The 20,144-nt window shown below is 38.1% G+C and overlaps 1 protein-coding gene across 1 annotated transcript in view; it reads right to left on the reverse strand.

Annotated features, from left to right (window-relative positions):
• Positions 1 to 20,144, reverse strand: part of TMC1 (transmembrane channel like 1) — a 184,152-nt gene that overhangs the window by 163,232 nt on the left and 776 nt on the right. The window contains exon 2 of the mRNA XM_073022220.1: positions 14,685 to 14,794. Within this exon, the coding sequence (XP_072878321.1) occupies positions 14,685 to 14,794 (110 nt within the window). The remainder of the gene's footprint in view (positions 1 to 14,684; positions 14,795 to 20,144) is intronic.

The raw sequence follows: 20,144 nt of genomic DNA on the forward strand, positions 1-20,144 counted from the left end.
ACCCTAAATTCATACTTACTAACTCTCTTGATACTCTTAACTCCAACGCCAATGTCTGCTCTTGACGTCAACCAATATTGAAAGTAGAGGCAGCCAAATTCAAACTTGCTGTGCTGCCTTAACCAATGATGTGCTTCCGCATCCAAGTTTTTCTTGTTACCAATTAGAGGATGAATTCTAGTCCATGCTCAGACTGATCAATAAACAAAGGACTAGCAGTCATTTTGGGTATGAATCTTTCATTGCCACAGAAATTATAAAATCAGTTCCATACAAAAAAAGAGACAAGAGTCAATGGAGTCTACATTGGGAGATTTACATGATCTCTCTCAGCCAGCTTCAGAATTCCTTTCCTTGGCAGTACTCTGGCATTCAGAGAACAAATTATCGTGATTGTGTGGCAACAGAAAGGACAAAAAGGCATGGGGTTGGGTCACTTAGTAAGAGCTTGACAGTCTGCCAGGCCCACTAGAAGCTGGGACCTTGTACTTACTAATATATTCAGTATCCTGATTGTAAGTGATTTTTTTGTCTTCAGTCAAAAGTAATCAATTTTATCTTCATTAAATGCCAGAGGGTTGAGACTGTAATTGTAAGCATTACATTAGGCAGGGAAGGACAATGAATTAAGATCTAAACCTAGACTTTTAGCAGCCAGCTCAAAAGTAGGAAAGAAAGTTAATGCTGATGAAGAGACACTCCCTCTAAAGGGGCAACAAATACATGCAGGTGCTTTTAATTCACCATTATCCCTTTTTTCCCTCACATGGGATGGAATCACTTTGGTTATTGGAACAAACCACATCCTAGTTTCAGACAGTGAGACTAGACTACACTAAACCCATTTTTAAAAATTCAATATCATATATTTTTCAGATGACAGGAGAAATGACTAAAATTCTGTTAGTAGCCTCAGAAGCTACTTAGCCTCCCCAGTGTATTCATGTGTTCCCCCAAGAAACGAGTTTGTAGCTCATACCCAGCTAGAATAGACCTTCACTTCCGGTTCTTCAAGGTGATTTTACCACTCAGGCATTCATCAGAACTGTTCAGCTTCACAGCCTGTCTCATGTGTCATGAAATCTTACTATATGTGTATGTGTGCATGTGTGTGTGTGCATGAGAGAGAGAGAGAATTTTAAAGATCAAGAATCCCGGATTGATTTTCATAACTTCTGCATTCTTCTTAAGCATCCACTTACAGTAAGATAGTTCCAAACAACAAATTGTCTCAACTGTGTGAGCTTGGTAAAGCTGTTTGCTCACCCTGAAACACAATTATCATCAATAGCCTGATGGCTTGATATGAGATTAGCTTTTTTTTTATTCATGAACTCAGTCTGGCAGCAATGAGAGTATATTTTAATGGATTCCATGGACAAAGGCCATCAGTTTTCCTCTTCATTCTGTGGTGCTGAATTCTGCCACTCTCTCCAGACCTCTTCCCCTGTCTCCCAAATCCTGGTGGATTTCCAACAGGGAAAGCCCAAGGCAATGAATCTCAAACTTTAATAGACATCATTATCACCTGGAGAGCTTGTCAAAACACAGATTCCTGGGCTTTGCCCACAGAGATTCTGGTTCAGTAGGTCTGGGATGGGCCCGGTAATTAGCTTTTCTAAAAAGCTTCCAGTTGGTGCTGAAGCTGCTAGTGGTTCGGCAACCACTGCTTAAGGCATCCTGAGGACACGGGGAAAGTTGATAAGTACTTGCTGCCTTCCTTTAGGAAACATAGCTCTCATGACCTAGAAATTGTCTTTCTTTGTCTATCTTTATGCCAGTCTCACACTGTCTTGATTATCGTAGCTTTATAATGAGCCCTGAGGGCAAATATATGTCTTTCAAACTTACCCTTCTTTTTCAAAGATAGTTTGCCTCTTGTAGGTCCTTTGCATTTTCATATACATTTTAGGATTAGTTTGTCAAATTTTGCAAGCATTTTTAAAAGCCTATTGAGGTATTGATTGAGATTCTGTTGAATTACAGACCAATTTAAGGAAAATTTATATCTTCACAATGTTAAATTTATCCAATTCACAAATGAGGTTTCCCTCTATTTCTGCCCTCTTTAATTTCTTACAGCAATGTTTTATAGTTTTCAGAGTTCAAATCTTGAGCCACTTTTGTCAGGTTTGTTCCTAAGTACTTCATAATTACTTTTTCTGATATTATAAATGATATTTTATAACTTTTAATTTCCCATTGCTGCTTGCATACAGTGGTCTGTAGTTTTGTTTTCTTGGAATGTCTTTGTCTGGTTTTGGATAGAGTAGAATTGGTCTCAGGGAGAGTTGGAAAATATTTCTTCCTCTTCAATTTCCTGGAAAAGTTTACGCAGAATTAGAATTACTTTCTCCTTAAATATTGGGTACGATTCTCCAGGGAAGCAATCAGAGCTTGAAATACATTTTGCAGGATAACTTTTAACTGTCAACTTAATTTCTTTAATAGATATACAGCTACTAAGATTATCAATTTCTTCCTGAATGAACTTTGGTAGATCGTGTCATATAAGTAATTTGTTCTGTTTATCTAAGTTGTCAAATTTATTGGCCTGAGTTTTTCATCATATTATCTTATTATCCTTTTACTATCTGTGGAATGTATAATGATGTCACCTTTCTCATTTCTGTCTTCTGTTATTAGATGAATAAATGTTATATCAAAGTTATGTATTTTTGGGTGCTACATATAAGGTATCAAAAAAAGAAAATTGTTTGTTTCTTCTTGATAAATTCCTAAGCAGTCTGGCCAGTGGTTTATCAATCTTACTGATCTGCATAATAACAAGTTTGGGGTGTTATTAGATTTTTTTGGTTTTGTTTTTCTGTTTTCTACTTTATTGATTTCAGCTCTGGTCTTTATTACTTACTTTCTTCTGCTTATTTTGGATTTATTTGCTCTTCCTTTTCTAGTTTCTTCAGGTAGGAACTGAGATCACTGGTTTGAGATCTTCTTTTCTAATAAAGGTCTATACTATTGTAAATTTTCCTCTAAATACTGCTGTTGTTGCATCTCAAAATTTTGAAATGTGTATTTAATTTAGTCAAACACTTTCTAATTTCTATTTTGATTTCTTATTTGACCCTGGTTCATTTAGAAGTATGATATTAGTTACCAAATATTTGGGGATTTGCCAGATATCTTTTGCTATTGATTTCAAATTTAATTCCATTGTAGTTACAGAATATATTTTGTATTGGTTGAATTATTTTAAGTCTGTCGAGAGTTATTTACGGCCTAGAATATAGCATATCATGCTAATTATTCTGTGTGCTCTTGAAGAAAATGTGTATTCTGCTGCTAGCTGTGTTGCGTGTGTGTGTGTGTGTATATATACGTATATATATGTGTATGTGTGTTTGTGTGTGTATGTGTGTGTGTGTTGCCCAGGCTGGTCTCGAATTCCTGAGCTCAAGGCCTGCCAAAGTGCTGGAATTACAGGCATAAGCATCAAGCCTGGTCCCATAAATATTAATTAATTCAAGTTGATTGATAATATTTTGGAGCTTTTCTATATCCTTACTGATATTTTTGTCTGTTTTTTCTGTCAGTTGAGAAAAAGGTCCTGAAATCTGACTATAACAGTGGATTTATCTATTTCTATTTGAAGTTATATCAGCATTTTCTTTATGTATTTTGGAGTTCTAATATTAAGTGAACAAATGTTTAAATTTGTTACTTCCTTTTTATCAATTTACATCTATTATTATGAAATAATGTTCTTCATCCCTGGTAGTATTAATATTATTTGCTTTGAAGTCTAATTTACTCAATATGGCCACTCCACTCTCTTTTGATTAGTTTAAAATAGTATGTCTTTTTCCATCCTTTTATCTTTTACCTATTTGTATTTTTATACTGAAAGTGGCAATATTTTCTTATAGGCAAGATATAGTTGGATATTGGTATTTTATTCAATTAGACCATTTTTAACTTTTAGTTGGGGTGTTTAGGCCATTTACGTTTAATATGAATATCTAAGTGATGAGTTTACTCTCTTACCATTTAATTTTTTTGCAGATTGAATTAATTTTATTTTATAAGGAATTTAGAAACCATGAGCAAATATTTATACTTCATTAAAAAAACAAAGTCTGTACATCATTCAAATTTTAAAAGTCAGCAAGACACTGAAAAAAATGTACTAAGTAATATGTATTATTTTAGAACAAAATATTTTCAGTGGCTCATCATAACTGATATAGGAACACAAAGAAAATACTAAAAAGAAGTAAAACTGAATCTCAAAATGATCCAGTTGGATAAAGGGAGCACCAGTTGTCACCAATGTGGGACTGCCATATATTCTATCAAAGGAAACAAACTACCACTAGGTGATAAAGATAAGCAAATAAATAAACTGGCGAAGAAAAGGAGCCTATGATTCCTGGAATGTTACAGTAAATGGTTTATTTGTTTCTGTTGTTACATGTGTTTTATCTTTATTCTTTTAAGAAATTAAGTGAATGTGTAAGGGATCCAGTATTTCCATTATATCTTATTTTTTCAGTAAGGATAACTTGATATTCAAGAAATAATGATTGATGCTCCCTATCATTTCAGCCACTGAATATACTACTAAAATGATTTGTTTTAGCAACTATAGTATGCTTTGATTTGTTTTCTTTTTAAAAAACTTTAAGTCTAAGAATATTTAAAGAATGAAAGTCTCTTAATTTAAAAAATATACAGTCATCCTTTGGTATCCGATGGCACCCCTCAAACCCCTCCTGTACACCAAAATTAAGGGATGCTCATGTCCCTGTGATTTGCTTTTTATTTCTCCCATCTCTTCTTTGTTTTTGTTTTCCTCTTTCAGCCTTCTTTTGGATGAATTGACTTTTCCAATGATTCCATTTTACCACCTTTATGGCATATTATCTACAACTCTTTGTGTTACTATTATAAACTGGTTGGTTTCAGGTGATGGGTATCAAGATCTACTACCCCCAAATGTAACACCTTAGCATATTAAATATTTTAAGCTATATGAATTTAAGAAAACTGCAGAAGCAGGAAGGTCACTGTTCTTCCCCGGCACTTCTCTGAAGCAGATCCTACGTCCCTCATGTGAGAGATGCCCTCCCTATACCCAGAGGAAAGAAACATATTTGTCTCTCATGACAAAACGTCAAGGAGAAAAATCTGAACAAGCAAACCCTGCTAAATTTCCCCCAGTTTACTACCTTTAGATCATACACCCATTGTCTATTATATTTCTCCATGACTATCCATTCTTCATCAAACCTACTATAAAAATACTCAGGTCTGTTTCTTTGAGTCTTCTTTCCTTATGACGGCTCCTGAGTCACGTAACACTTACACCAAGTAAATGTGTAGGCTTCTGTGTTGTTAATCTGTTTTTTGTTATAGTGGCCTCAGCTGTGAACCCAGGATAGGTAGGAAAAAAAGATATTTTTCTTCCCCTAAGAGGGTACAGTGGTCTTTAGTCACAGTCTCTCTTCAAGTGATACTACACCATTTCATACATAGTGTAAAACCTTATACCAGTATGTTTCCATTTCTTTTCTTACAGACTTTATGCTACTGTTGTCATATATGCTTTGATGTTCATTAATCCTTCTTCTACACATAATCTGCTGCGAATCCCATCTTGCTTATGCTTCATCTCAGATATTGTAATTTTCATCTGTAGATATTTTATTTTGTCTTTTTATTTCTTCTGTGTCCTGATTTAATCTTTCCTCTAGCCTCTTGAACATGTGTAATGGCTAGAGTTGGCAGAGTTATAATTAGCTCTTTGTTTACTAATTACATCATCGGTGTCATTGACGGGGCAATTATGTGTAATTGATTTTTCTTGGAATTATGGGTATTTATTTTCATGCTTCTTTATATTCATGGTAATATTTGGTTGCATGATAGATATTATGAATTTTACGTTACTGACTGCTAGATATTTTCATATTCTCATATTCTTCGGCTTTGTTCTGGTATATATCTAAGTTACCTGGAAACAGTTTTATCCTTTAGGGTCTCATTTTTTAAGTTTTGTTAGGATCAGAGCAACATTTAGTCTAGGTCTAATTTTTTCTCACTGCTGAAGCAAAACCCTTCTGAGTACGCTACCTGATATCCCGTGAATTACGTGGTTTTTATACTCTTTCTGGTGGAAAGAGGAGCTATTCCTAGACCTATGTGATACCAAGGATTTGTCCCTCTAAACCTTTTCAGAGGCTCTTTCTCCAGCCACACACATGCACTGATCATGATTCAGCAGAAGAGTCAGCAGGAACACTACAGAAATCCAGAGCTCACTCTCTGTTCAGTTTTCTTTTCTCTGGAACTCTTCCTCATGAATTGCAGCTATCTTAGTACCTGCAGACTCTCAGGTCTCTCTCCTCAACTCAGAAAAAGCAATAGTTTCCATTTGCAGCCCTTCTCTCTGCACCTAGGCCTGGAATCTCTCTCCAGGCAGTAAACTGGGGCAATCATAGGCTCACCTAATTTGTTTTCCCTCTCTCACAGGTCATTATCCTTTGTTGTCTGAGGTATAATGTCTTGAAAACTGTTGCTGTATATATCTTATCCAGTTTTTATTTATTTCACATAAAAGAGTAAATTTAGTATCTGTACTTCATCTTAACCACACTGAGAAATCTATTTGTGCTAACTATTCTAGAGGTCTCTAAGTTAAGTTCTTTTTTTCAAGTCATACTGAAAATATATATATATATAAGTCAAGAGACTAGCTATCTCTTACTCTTTCTTGTTTGTTTCACATCTGCTCATCTCCAGGTATGTAAAATTACCAATTTTAAAAGAGGGGTTATATCAATTAACTACGCATCCTTTAAATAAAAATAATATTTATAAATATTTCAATGACATGCAGAAATGTTTATGATAGATGTCATACAAAAATATCATTAAAATTCTATAGATTATAAAGTTACAATATCTGAAATAAATGTCTTCTGCAAAAATTAATCAAAAGCTGAAATGAAATACGTCAAAATATTAAAAGTCATATCTAGATGATGAGGTTGTGAGATGTTATTTCTTTTTCTTTAGATATTTTCAGTACTTTGTAAAGTATTATAGTACCCGTATATTACTTTTTTTTTTTTTTTTTTTTTGAGACAGAGTCTTACTTTTTCACCCAGGCTGGAGTGCAGTGGCGTGATCTCGGCTCACTGCAACCTCCGCCTCCCGGGTTTGAGTGATTCTCCTGCCTCAGCTTCCCAAGTAGCTGGGATTACAGGGGCCTGCCACCACACCCTGCTAATTTTTGTATTTTTAGTAGAGACAGTGTTTCACCATATTGGCCAGGCTGGTCTTACACTCCTGACCTCAGGTGATCTGCCCCCCACAGCCTCCCAAAGTGCTGGGATTACAAGCGTGAACCACTGCACCCAGCCGTACTATCTTTTAAAAAGGCAAAATTGTGTTGTGTTTTTGTTTTCTAAAAATGAGTTGTAGGGAGACAAAAAGTGAGAGGAAATGTTGAGGAAAACATACAGAAGGTCTGAAGTTACTGCTTAGCTATTTCTTTAAGGATCTCACACAAGCTATTCTTTTCTTGACCCTGGCAGTTATAAAACATAGCCCTGTGTCTCTATGAAGAAGGCCTGGATTATAAAACATCATGAAAAAAACAGGAATAAAACATCCAGAATTTGGTGAACATTGTTTTAATCCCACAGTATTAGGAAAAAAGGAACCAATGCCATAAAATGTTAATAGTGCTCTCTTCAATCGTGGCTAAAATGTTCTATCTTGTAATAGAGCTCAGAACTGGACTTTCAGAGAAAAGCATGAAAAGTTTAGACAGCAGTCATGGCAAAGGGTTCTAGTTAATTAACTCTACTTTCTCTTGGTTACCAAATTAAGGCAACTCAGTTGGACTATTCTATTATTAGTTCAGGTTCCTGCAATGATCCTCGTTTTACAGAGAAGAAAAGAGAAGCAGAAGGAACTCCAGATAATTCATCCATTAATTCACTCAATCAACAAGAATACACTTAGTGTCTATGGAGACAAAGCTCTAAAAGGGGCTGTGTGGTTCAGCTGAAGGAGCACAGGATTGTTCTCAGAATCAAACAGGCCTGAGTTCAAAACTTAGCTCCACCTCCTCAAAAATTATGACCACAGACAACTTTTTAACCTTTGTGACCATCAACTTTCAACAAATCATGAAAACAAATGACATCATAGGAATGTTGTGATCATTAGATAAGTTAAATGCTAAAACCCATAAGTAAAAATATTATACACTAGGCATTGCCTGATGTATAAAAGGCACTCAAATCTATACTAATCTAATGAAATCTGGGAAGCTGTAAAGTTAAAAAAGATATTTTTTCTTTTATTCCAAAATGTCACAATCTAACTAGGAAAAAAGATTTAACAAGTAAAACGATTGGTGTGAGGTACAATATAACTAAGTACCCTGATTTTTAATGTCATAAATGGGAACTTAGAGAAAGAAGGCATTCCAGGCAGCTGAAAATGGTAAGAGAAGGCTGAATGAAAGAGGTAGACTTAAATTGAGTCTCTAGATGGAAAGAGGTTACAAGTCATCACTCCCATCCTAAGAATAAAAACACTGAACAAACTGGAAGTCAATGGCTCTTCTTAATTCTGTCAGCAGAATTGATAGAGAGAAATGATAGCCTCATTGAGGTAAGAAGGGGCAGGGATTCATAACAATAGGTGCTGTTGCCTCACCATTTTACTGCTAAGCAATTTAAAAATTGCCAGGATTAAAAATGCCCAGAGTTTGCAGAGAAACCCACTAGTGCCTGTGTTACTATCTCGATTTTAAGCAGACTAAATGAATAAGTCCATTTAAATACGGTGGATTGTATTTATGTGTTTGTTATGACTACATCCCAATATTCAACTACATTTGGTAGGGAAAAAATTGTAAAAGGTATATATACCCATGAGACAAAAAGGAAGGAACATGAGCAGGTGAGAGATTTCGACATCTTTTTGAAAATGGGAAAACAAGGAAGAGATTTTTGGTTTATCCAGGAATAAGAATGTAGTGAGCTGGCAACCAAGAAGAAGGAAGCTGACTTACATTGCAGAATCTAAGGATCAGATCTTAGAGGTTCTGGGGAGGGAAAGGGCAGTGAAGAGACACAGGGTAGAAAACTCACTGAACCCAAAAGTCAACCTAGAATTTCCTTTGCCACTTTCACCTTACAGAGGATGCGAAAGCAGCTGGAGATGGAGAAACCCAAATCACCAGTTATCACTAGTTCCCCTACCCTGCTTTATTTTCTTCAAAACACTGTCACCATCTGACATTATGTTTTTTTGGTTTTTGGTTGTTTTGTTTGTTTGTTTATTTTGAGACAGGGTCTCACCCTGTCACCCAGGTTGGAGTGCAGTGGGGAGATCTTGGCACACTGCAATCTCTGCTTCCTGGGCTCAAGTGATCCTCCCACCTCAGCTTCCTGAGTAGCTGGGACTATAGGCACACGTCACCATGTGTTTCATTTGTTGTTTGTTTTGTTTTGTTTTGTTTTGGTAGAGCTGGGATTTCCCTATGTTGCCCAGGCTGGTGGTCTCAAACTCCTGGGCCTAAGCGATCCTCCCAACTCAGCCTTCCAAAGTGCTGGGATTACAGGCATGAGGCCACCACGCCTGGCTGTGCCATTACGTTATCTATTTATTTGTTAATTGATCCACTGTTTATTTTCCCCACAAGCAAATAAGCTTCTGGGAAGGCAGGGGCTTTGTTGGTCTTCAACTCTTTATTGCCCATGCTTGGCAAATAATAAGCACTCAGTCAGTGTTTGTGATATGAATAAATGAGTGACCCAAGCAATAATATTAACCATAGTTATACTGTATAAGAGCGATATTAGATGGTAATTTCCTTCCAGTCTCAGATTTACCACATTTCCCCCTGTGTCTTGGGGCCTTTTGATTAGTATAGGAAATTTTTCCAAGAGGAAGGAAAAACATTAGCAAAGTCACAAAGAAGAAGGAAGTACAAGGCATGAAGGGAAGAGAGATTTTCCAGGCTAGATTAGAACCACCTCCGTAGAGTGCTTCCCCAGTGTCCCTAGAGAAGGTCCTATATTACTCATTGCATCTCTCATGCCTCTGAATATTAAAGCACTTTTCTTCCTTTTCCTTTGTTTCTTTTTTTTTTTTTTTTTAAATATAGAGACAGGACAGGGTCTTGTTATGTAGTACAGGCTAGTCTTGAACTCCTGCCCTCAAGCAATCCTCTTGCCTTGGCCTCCCAAAGTGCTGGGATTACAGGCGTGAGCCACTATGCCTGGCCTCAGAGCATGTTTTAAATCTAACTATTATAAACCTTTCCTTTTGAAATTTCTGATATTTTAATTTGCTGCCTTCTCACTACAGCATTTGTGTCGTCTGGTCGCTCTGCTTTTCACATAACCCAAGCTCCTCCATTCAGAGAAGATGTAACCAAAGGCCATGGAGGAACTATGGAGGGAACCATGAGCCGTGTTCTCCACTTCTGAAAGCCATCATGCAGGTCATTCTTCTTCATGGAGAAAGCAAAGTTCACTTGCTTGTGAGTGAGAAAATGTTCCCTCCCAGGAGCTGGTGTTGGTAGCGCACACATCTAGAGCCTCCACCTACATCTAAATATAGATCAGGAGAAATTCGGTAGGCAACAAAAAGCTAAGCAGAATTTTAAAATAAAGCAAACTAACTGAAGGCCTGTTAGATTAATCTCTGTAAACTAAGGTATCGTGGTGCCAGACATAACATTCAGGTCTCCTGACTAGAGCTTGAGTCACCAGTTGTCAGACTTGTGAATTCCAAAGAGGAGCTTGCCCTGGTTTATTTCAGCTTGCCAGGGCTTCCACCCATCCATCTCAGGCCATTGGAATGTAGTGCTAAAGCACCCTGGATTTGATATTCTATGTGTGAAATATCTTTGTACCACTTTCTGTAGCAACCTATCTAAATCAGTCACCAAATCTAAAAATAGACATTCTTCCTAAGTTATGGCTTTGAGTCCATATAACCAATGGAGGAAAATAGTACCAGAGTCCAACCTTTTTTTCTAACACCTCCACTAAGCAGGAACTAAGAAAAGGAGTGGGGACCTAGACTAGAAATATCTCTTCTTATACTCACCTGAAAGCAGCTCTCAGAAGATGTCATAAACCCAAGGTTCACATCACCCATTATTCAAGCACCTCATACAGTTGACCATCCACTCAATAAACACAGTAATGTACCACATAACGACACTTCAGTCAATGACAGATCACATACACAAAGGTGGTGTCATAAGATTATAATGGAGTTAAAATATTCCTATCAGCTACCGACACTGAAGGGGGAGCGTTCCCTGATCCCCCTTGCAGGACATGTGGAAGGGGCGTGGCTCATCTGCTGGGCAGCCACTGCTGCGCAAGCCTGTTATAGGAGAGGGAGCATGTAGACAGACAGGTGCAAGAGCCAGGGCGAGCACTTTTGGGTTCCCGCCCCATGGTGGCATCTAGGGGTGTGTGCCTGTGACTCTCAAAGTCCCAGTGGGTGTGCTACAGTGCTTTTTTAGCTCCGCCATCGGCAGATGGCTTAAATGTTAACCAGCTCAGTGCCCTCTTGGCACCTGGGTTCTTTTCCAGTGTCCAGGAAGAATCAAGTCACACATGAACTTAAAGGATGGTGAATGTGGGGATTTTACTGGGTGATGGAGGTGGCTCTCAGCAGGATGGATGGGGAGCTGGAAAGGGATTGGAGTGGAAGATGATCTTCCCCTGGAGTTTGGCTGTCCTGCAACTGATCTCCTCTCTGACCATCTCCCTCCAAACTCCTCTTGACATTCAGATGCTCCTTCTCTTCTCTCCTTCTCTGCAGCACCACTCTTCTGCTTCTCTGCTTATCTGCTCATCTGCTCATCAAGCCTAGGACTTGGGGTTTATATGGGTACAGCACAGAGTGGCATGGCAGGCCGAAAGGTAACATTTGGGTGCACAAACAGGAATATCTATTCCCATTTAGGGCTGCAGGTTTCCAGGCTTGGGAGTAAGGCTTTTACCAGGGAACTGCCCTCTTCTACCCAATATTTCCCTGTCTCCTGTCTATACCAGCATGGTAGCTCTGGTAACGTCATAGCTCAACACATTACTCACATGTTTGTGGTGGTCTTGGTGAAACACACCTACTGCACTGCCAGGCATACAAAAATGTAGCACAATTAGGTACAGTACATAAAACTTGATAATGATAATAACAGACTCTGTTACTGGTGTATGTATTTACTGTACGATATCTTAATCATTATTTTAGAGTGTACTCCTTCTAGTTGTAAAAAAGGAAATTAACTATAAAACAGCCTCAGGCAGGTCCTTCAGGAGGTATTCCAGAAGAAGGCATTGTTATCACAGGAGATGAGAGCTTCATGTTGTTGTCCATGAAGATCTTCCAGTGGGACAAGATGTGGAGGTGGAAGATAGTGATACTGATGATCCAGACCCTGTGTAAGCCTAGGGTAATGCGTTTGTGTCTTCATTTAAATTAAAAAGTTTAAGGGGAAAAAATAAAAATAGAAAGCACTTATAGAATAAGTATATAAAGAAAATATGTTTGTACAGTTGTACAAAGTATGTTTTATGCTGTTATAAAAGAGTTAAAAGTTCAAAAAAATTACAAACTTTAAAAAGTAAAAAATTTATAGTAAGCTAAGGTTAATTTGTTATCAAAAAGAGAAAAATATTTTAATAAACTTAGTATACTCTAAGTATATGGTGTTTATAAAGTCTACACTGAAACCACCTTTGCAAACATTATAACAGGGACAAAATTATGACAGTGAAAGAGATCTGACCTAACAAATTCCATCTTGATTCTAACCTCCAAGCTGCCCTTGTCCATTCCTGGGGATAGGTTCAACTAACTTTGGGAGGAACTTAGTTTATAGTTTAACTTTGAAACAAAGATGATAACAGCCCTTTCCTTAAATAAACCCCCTTCTTTCCTGGGGACTAGACCTTGTAGGACTAAAAATTAGCCACGAGATCTGCAACTTCCCCAATTACTCCTGCAAATAACATCACTATTATAGAACCTAAGATTGGTCTTTTGAGATGTCTTTTCAGGTTTTTGCATTTCTGATAATTGGTGGCCCCACCTGGACCCACCAACCAGTCCTGTGGCCCCACCAGGAAGCAGATTCTAACACCTCCACTAAGCAGGAAGTAAGAAAAGGAGTGGACTTGAGAAATGCACGAGGACCATTTTCCACACCCCTATGATTGTATCTCCAACCAGTCAGCAGCACCATTCCCTGGCCCTTCAAACTATCCTTGAAAAACACTACCTTCCGAATTTTCAGGGAGACTGATTTGAGTAATAAAACTCCAGTCTCCCATTCAGCTGGCTCTGTATGAATTAAACTCTTTCTCTACTGCAATTCCTGGTTCTTGATAAATTGGCTCTATCCAGGCAGCAGGCAAAATGAACCCGTTGGGTGGTTACAAGAACATATCCCAGTTGTTAAGCAATGCATGACTGAATTTACTAAGTCTTAACTCTTGTTGTGGCAGTAGGGATCTATGATATAAAAAGTTAGCCATATCCTTGCTTCCCAAGATTTTCTAGTATTATCATTGAGATAACTTACATCCTGAAATTTCTGGAGGAGTGCTGATTACAAGTGTTTTATGGCTAAGATACATTGTTACAGAATTTTTCATTTTTTTCTTAAAAAAGCAACAAAAGTTTGAATTAATTGCTTATTAATTAATGAGCACACTTTTTTCAAATCATTTGAAAAACACAAAACAAAAAGCTTTAAATGCTATTAAACATCAAAACATAAAAGATGAGATCTGATAGATGCAAAAACTTCCTAAAGAGACAGAACGGCTCCCAGGACAGAATAAGTAGCCAAAATGATGGTATTGATACACTTAAGGAAAAAGAGACCAGGCGCAGTGGCTCACACCTATAATCCCAGTACTCTGGGAGGCCGAGGCCAGTGGACCACCTGAGGTCAGGAGTTCAAGACCAGCCTGGCCAACATGGTGAAACCCTGTCTCTACTAAAAATGCAAAATAAATAAATAAATAAATAAATAGCTGAGTGTGGTGGCACACATCTCTGATCCTAGCTACTCAGGAGGTTGAGGCAGAAGAATCGCTGGGACCAGGGAGGTGGAAGTTGCAGTGAGTACTTCAGCCTGGGTGACAGAGCAAGACTCTATCTCAAAAAAAGAAAGAAAGAAAGAAAGAAAGAAAGAAAGAAAGGAAGAAAACAAGGAAGGAAGGAAGGAAGGAAGGAAGGAAGGAAGGAAGGAAGGAAGGAAGGAAGAAAGAAAGGAAGGAAGGGAGAAAGGGAGAAAGAGAGAGAGAAAGAAAGAGAGAAAGAAAGAGAAAGAAAGAGAGAAAGAGAGAAAGAGAGAGAGAAAGAGAGAAAGAGAAAGAAAGAAAGAAAGAAAGAAAGAAAGAAAGAAAGAAAGAAAGAAAGAAAGAAAGAAAGAAAGAAAGAAAGAAAGAAAAGAAAGAAAGAAAAGAAAGAAAGAAAAAGAAAATGTGTCAAAGGAGATGTAGTGGTTGGAAAGGGAAGCACAGGAAATGGCAAGTGAAAGAGGATACCATGTTAGTGCTTATTAAATGTTACCCAGTGGCAAGAGATCCAGATCCTGGGGATGTCCTTCCAATGTTTTTGCTTCTATTGGCAAAACTGGAATGTTCTATCAGACCTAGCCGAACCTATCCCTCGAGTCTGCCAACCTGTTTTGCTCTTGATCAAGGGCTCTCCAAGCAACATTTGCATCATAATCTGGTTCCCCCATGTAGACTTTCTGTAGGCCAGTAATTTGCTAGTCAGCAGACACAAACCAGCTGCGAGTTTAGCAACTAGCCAACTGACCACAACAAACTCACCTCATCGTTGGACTTTGTCAGATTTGCAACCTAACAAAATGTAATTTAATTTCAAAAATTTGTTTTAAAACTTATTAAAGGAAACTCAAAATTGAGAAAAAATTATCTGGCCAAGTGTTTCAATATTTAGTCTGGAAAAAAGTGATCAGTAGTCATATAAGGAACATAAATAACATCTCCACGCCAAAGCACTTGGAGATGAGTCACATGTAACTGGTGCATACTTAATACCACAGAAGTATGAAAAGGAGAAATTATGTCTTACTAAGGAAATCCAGGAAAGCATCACAGAGGAAGCAGTAATCAAGTGAGGCTTGAAGAATGAGCAGAGTGATGATAAGCAGAGACCTAGAGAGGCTGAGGTGATTTCTCCAGTCAAATAAAATGTAGAAGGTGGAAAATGTGCTGGGCATGCAGACACACAGGTTAGATGTGGACTTAAAGTAAAACTAAGTTTAAATGGTAGAAGAAGATGACACAGCAGCTTGCGAAGTATAAATGTCACATGGCAGCAATGCAAAACCATCTAACCTTCATAATAAGGAGGAAACGTCATGGAGTGAGACTCTAGGAATTAGGCAAGGCTACAAAATATGATCCATGGCTGAAAACTGAAAAACATACTTTTAACTCCATTGACATTCTTTTTGTTTGTTTGTTTGTTTGTTTTTGAGATGGAGTCGTGCTCTGTCGCCCAGGCTGGAGTGCAGTGGCACAAACTTGGCTCACTGCAACCTCGGCCTCCCAGGTTCAAGCAATTCTCCTGCCTCAGCCTCCCAAGTAGATGGGACTACAGGTACTTGCCACCATGCATGGCTAATTTTTTGTATTTTTCTAGTAGAGACGGGGTTTAACTGTGTTAGCCAGGATAGTCTCGATCTCCTGACCTCGTGATCCGCCCACTTCAGCCTCCCATACATTCTTATATAAGGTATTGATAATTTCCATCCAAATACTTGGATGAATGCAAACTAAAATGAAAAGTGAAGGACAAGGGCTTGAGAGTACTGGAACCTGGATAAGAAAGGCATTATTGTAATATGGGAAGCCACAGGAGGATACGAACTTGGGATACTTCATAATTTTGACTGGGTCTTCCAAGCATCTCCTGCACAGTTCAGGAGAGATTTTTGCAAGAAGAACCTTGTCTATTCATATTGCCATAAAGATATGAAAATCTAGAATACATCTATTTTCTACTAATTCGGTAGAAGGTTATTATGGCCAAGATGTATCTTTATGCAAAATCTTATATGTGCAGTCTGAGAAACTCTGGAATGCTCTGAAAAAATTTTTGTGCATTTGGAGGAGTTGGAACAGATGTAGAAAGACAAGAAAACTCCTCTCTTCCTTGAATCAAAAATAAAAGGTTATTTTTTTTCAAAGGCAGATAGAACTGAAGGAAAAAATACTATTGTATTGCTCATTGCCTCTCAAAAACCCATTGTTTAAGAACTGGACAGCTGACCTGAATGTAAAGTTCAAGGAAAAGGAAATATACTTGAGGTACAGAATTCAACTTCTCAAAATCACCATGTGTGAAGCCTCAAGCTAGTTGCAAATTTAACTTGCATACAATATTGTCCATGAAGTGAAAAAAAAAATAGCCACTGTTGCTGGGAAGCCTGTTTAATTGTTCACTACCCAGGAAGTGTCATGGTGCTTCATAAATGAAGGATCCATATTCAGTTCAGACTTTAAGCAAACGAGAACATTAACATCAAGGGGGTATGAAGCCACTTCAGTCCACACAGTGCATTGATGATCTTCCTCCTCAAGGAGAAGGACAGGCAGGAGGAATAAGATAGACCATTAACACTCAGTCAGTGGTAGAAAATGATGTCGTATTATGCAGTCATTCTCAGAGTTAGAAAGCAATGATTTCAAACTCTGTCGTCAGCAGTTAAGGCCCAGGAATCACAAATAGAAACCCCAACTAACATCAGATCATGAGCAGAACAGAGTGCACAAAAGAGTAGATTAGCTGCCCCATTAGAAATTCTTCAGTTCTTTTGCTTAAAGGTTCTCATGAGTTACCTTAAGAGGAGGAACTAGATATCTTAATAAAACCTGCTATGTGCCCTACTAACTCTAATTATAGAGACTATATTTCAAAAAAAAAAAAAAAAAAAAGAAAAAGAAAAAAAAGAGAAAGAAAAAAGAAAATGTGTCAAAGGAGATATAGTGGTTGGAAAAGGAAGCACAGGAAATGGCAAGTGAAAGAGGAGTTAATTATAGTTCAGTTCAATACGTGAAGGATATTTGTTTAAAGAGTAAACAAACTCCACATGGCTTTTGTTTGTTTTTTGTCTGTTTTTGGACACAGGGTCACACAGGGTCTTGCTCCGTTGCCCAGGCTGGAGTGCAGGGGCGCAATTTTGACTCACCACAACCTCCGCCTCCCAGGTTCAAGTGATTCTCATGCTTCACCCACCCCAGTAGCTGGGACTACAGGCACATGCCACCACATCTGACTAATTTTTTATTTTTAGTAGAGATGGGGTTTCACCATGTTGGCCAGGCTGGTCTTGAACTCCTGGCCTCAAATAATCTGCCCACCTTGGCCTCCCAAAGTTCTAGGATTATAGGCATGAACCACTGCTCCCGTCCCAAAGTCCATCTTTTAATCTGGCTCCATTGAATTTCACTTTTCCAACCCTGGATAACATAGCAGGAGATCTTGTAGCTTTCTTGTTATTTTCAGTTGTAGGAACCACCTCCTTTTGAGAATTTAGATTCATTTTCAGGTGTTCAAATATCCAGTCCAGTCTATATTAAAACTGTAATCTCACATCCTATTCCAAGCTTCTCTCCTCTACCTCCTCATGCCAGGAACTGAGGCTTGGAGACCTAAGGGCGGAAGTGAACATAGGCATCTTTTTGACCACTTTTTCTTCTTTCTCCACTCACCATGAGGCTTCTGGAACTCATGTTGTCTGGGTTAGTAGAGTAAATATTAGAAGAAGAGCAAAAAGTTAAGCCACTATGTGGCCACCATGTCCTTGTGCTAGCATCTGTGGCTATTGCCTGGAAAAACTTCTAAATTCTTCAGAACCACTCCCTTTTTCCCTGAGGGAATCTTCACTCTGATTTCTTGCCTTAGATTACGTACTTTCCTGAAGGCCTTTTGTAACACCCCAACAGTTCACCCCATCAGCTCCTTCTGTGTCTGCAAGACACTCACCCTAGCAAGCACCCTTCTTGGGAGAGTAATCATCAGAGTTTCTGAATCTCTCTTACTTTTTATTGCATGTCCTTGGCTCAGAAAGAATATATGAATTCTTGCCTTTGGAAAATAACAAAAATGTAAGAAGCTGTTTTCAATAATTCTGTTCTATAAAAACATATTTCTATGCATAGGTACTACATGTTATACACGTTTAGTAAAAGTTTTCTAGGATAGAGTTAAAAATTAGCTAGAAAGAAGGAAGGAAGAAAAGAGTTAAGGAATAGAAGCTAATTTATGCCACTCTACCTGTATGTCAGGGCCTGCACTGCAAAACAGGTATTATCTCCATTTTGTAGATGAGTAAGTTAGACTAAAAGAGATGAAACGTGGCCGGGCGCGGTGGCTCACGCCTGTAATCCCAGCACTTCGGGAGGCAGAGACGGATGGATCACGAGGTCAGGAGATCGAGACCATCCTGGCTAAAATGGTGAAACCCCGTCCTTACTAAAAATACAGAAAAACTACCCGGGCATGGTGGCAGGCGCCTGTAGTCCCAGCAACTAGGGAGGCTGAGACAGGAGAATGGCGTGAACCTGGGAGGCGGAGCTTGCAGTGAGCCTAGATCTCGCCACTGCACTCCAGCCTGGGTGACAGAGCGAGACTCCGTCTCAAAAAAAAAAAAAAAAAAAGAGATATTTAGTTATAGTGAACAACCATAGTTTTTTTTGTTTTTTGTTTTTTGTTTTTTATTGAGACAGAGTCTCACCCTGTCACCCAGGCAAAAAGTACATAGTATATATTGCCTCTACAATTCAACTGATACTTTGTATCCTGCACCCAAATATTTTTCTTACTGTGGTCCTATACTACCTTTTAATTTTTCTAAGTATTTTTTCCATCTGCCCAAATACATTATGAGCTTCTTAAGGAGTGTCTATTACACCTTTTGTTGTATTCAGTAATCAACATATATTGAATATTGTGTTAAACTCATTAAAATTAAAAGTACATAGCTTGTTCAAACACAAGGGGCTATGAGGATAATTTCATCACTGTGCTTGTAGATATGAATCTGTATTGATGGGAACTGACTTTTCCCCATACCACAGCCTGAACAGGAGGAAGAATTCTCATATACTAATATGAAATATTTAAATTAGTAGTAAAAATTAATTTCCAAATTGAAACAACTGTTAAACTATGGACTGTGTCATGGCCGACTTGGCAGGGGAGCTTAAGAGATTCAGCTTCTGCCTAGTGCTACTTTTCATTGTCTAGGACAATTTTGGTTTGGATTCTTTTAATTTTGTCTTATTGTAAAGTTATGGACTTTACAACCCTTCTTCAAGTCTTTCCAAGACCTATAAAGACATCAGACAAAAGCAGAATTTCATCTTTCTTTTCCCATTATAACATACCATATGGATACACCCAAGACTTACAAATATTATCATATGGAACTCAGATACTAAAAATCTATTATCTTTGGCAAAAACCAGAACTGGGAGAACCACCCCAAAACTGAAAAATATGTTTTGAAGATATTCTCATTTACCTGTTTACATCGTGTAAAATTATGATAACTAAAGGGAATCCTCAAATAATTAAGTAAAAACATCTCATTAAAAAACAGTATTGGAATTCTGCTCCCAGCCACAATCCAGTAACTAGGAATGCATTTACCTTCTTACCTTAAGCAACTAGAAAGTCAGACAAAATATATGAAACATCTTTCTTCAGACATTGTTCAATAGACAACCTGAGACAGTGATCTCTGAAAGGGAAGGAAATGAGATGACCCCTGATGTTGCCTGATCTTTTTGCCTGAGAAGAGTTTCTAGGCTGCAACATAGGCAGGGGAAACCCAAACAGTGGCTTGTGGTCTCACTGAGTTGAGGAGACATAGTGCTGATTTCAGGGAGTTTCACACACTTAGAATTTGTGGGATAGAATAACAGAAACGAGTGACACACAGAGAGCTCTGGAGATCTTTGAATCCTTTCAAACTTTGGCTGAACACTGCTGTATGCATAGATGTGTGGTAACTACTAAGGCCAGGGAAAGAACTATCAGAAAGGAGTACGCAGAACAGTGTCCAGACCTTACAAGAATCAGGA

This window comes from Chlorocebus sabaeus, chromosome 12, assembly GCF_047675955.1.
Source record: "Chlorocebus sabaeus isolate Y175 chromosome 12, mChlSab1.0.hap1, whole genome shotgun sequence".
Lineage (NCBI taxonomy): Eukaryota > Metazoa > Chordata > Mammalia > Primates > Cercopithecidae > Chlorocebus > Chlorocebus sabaeus.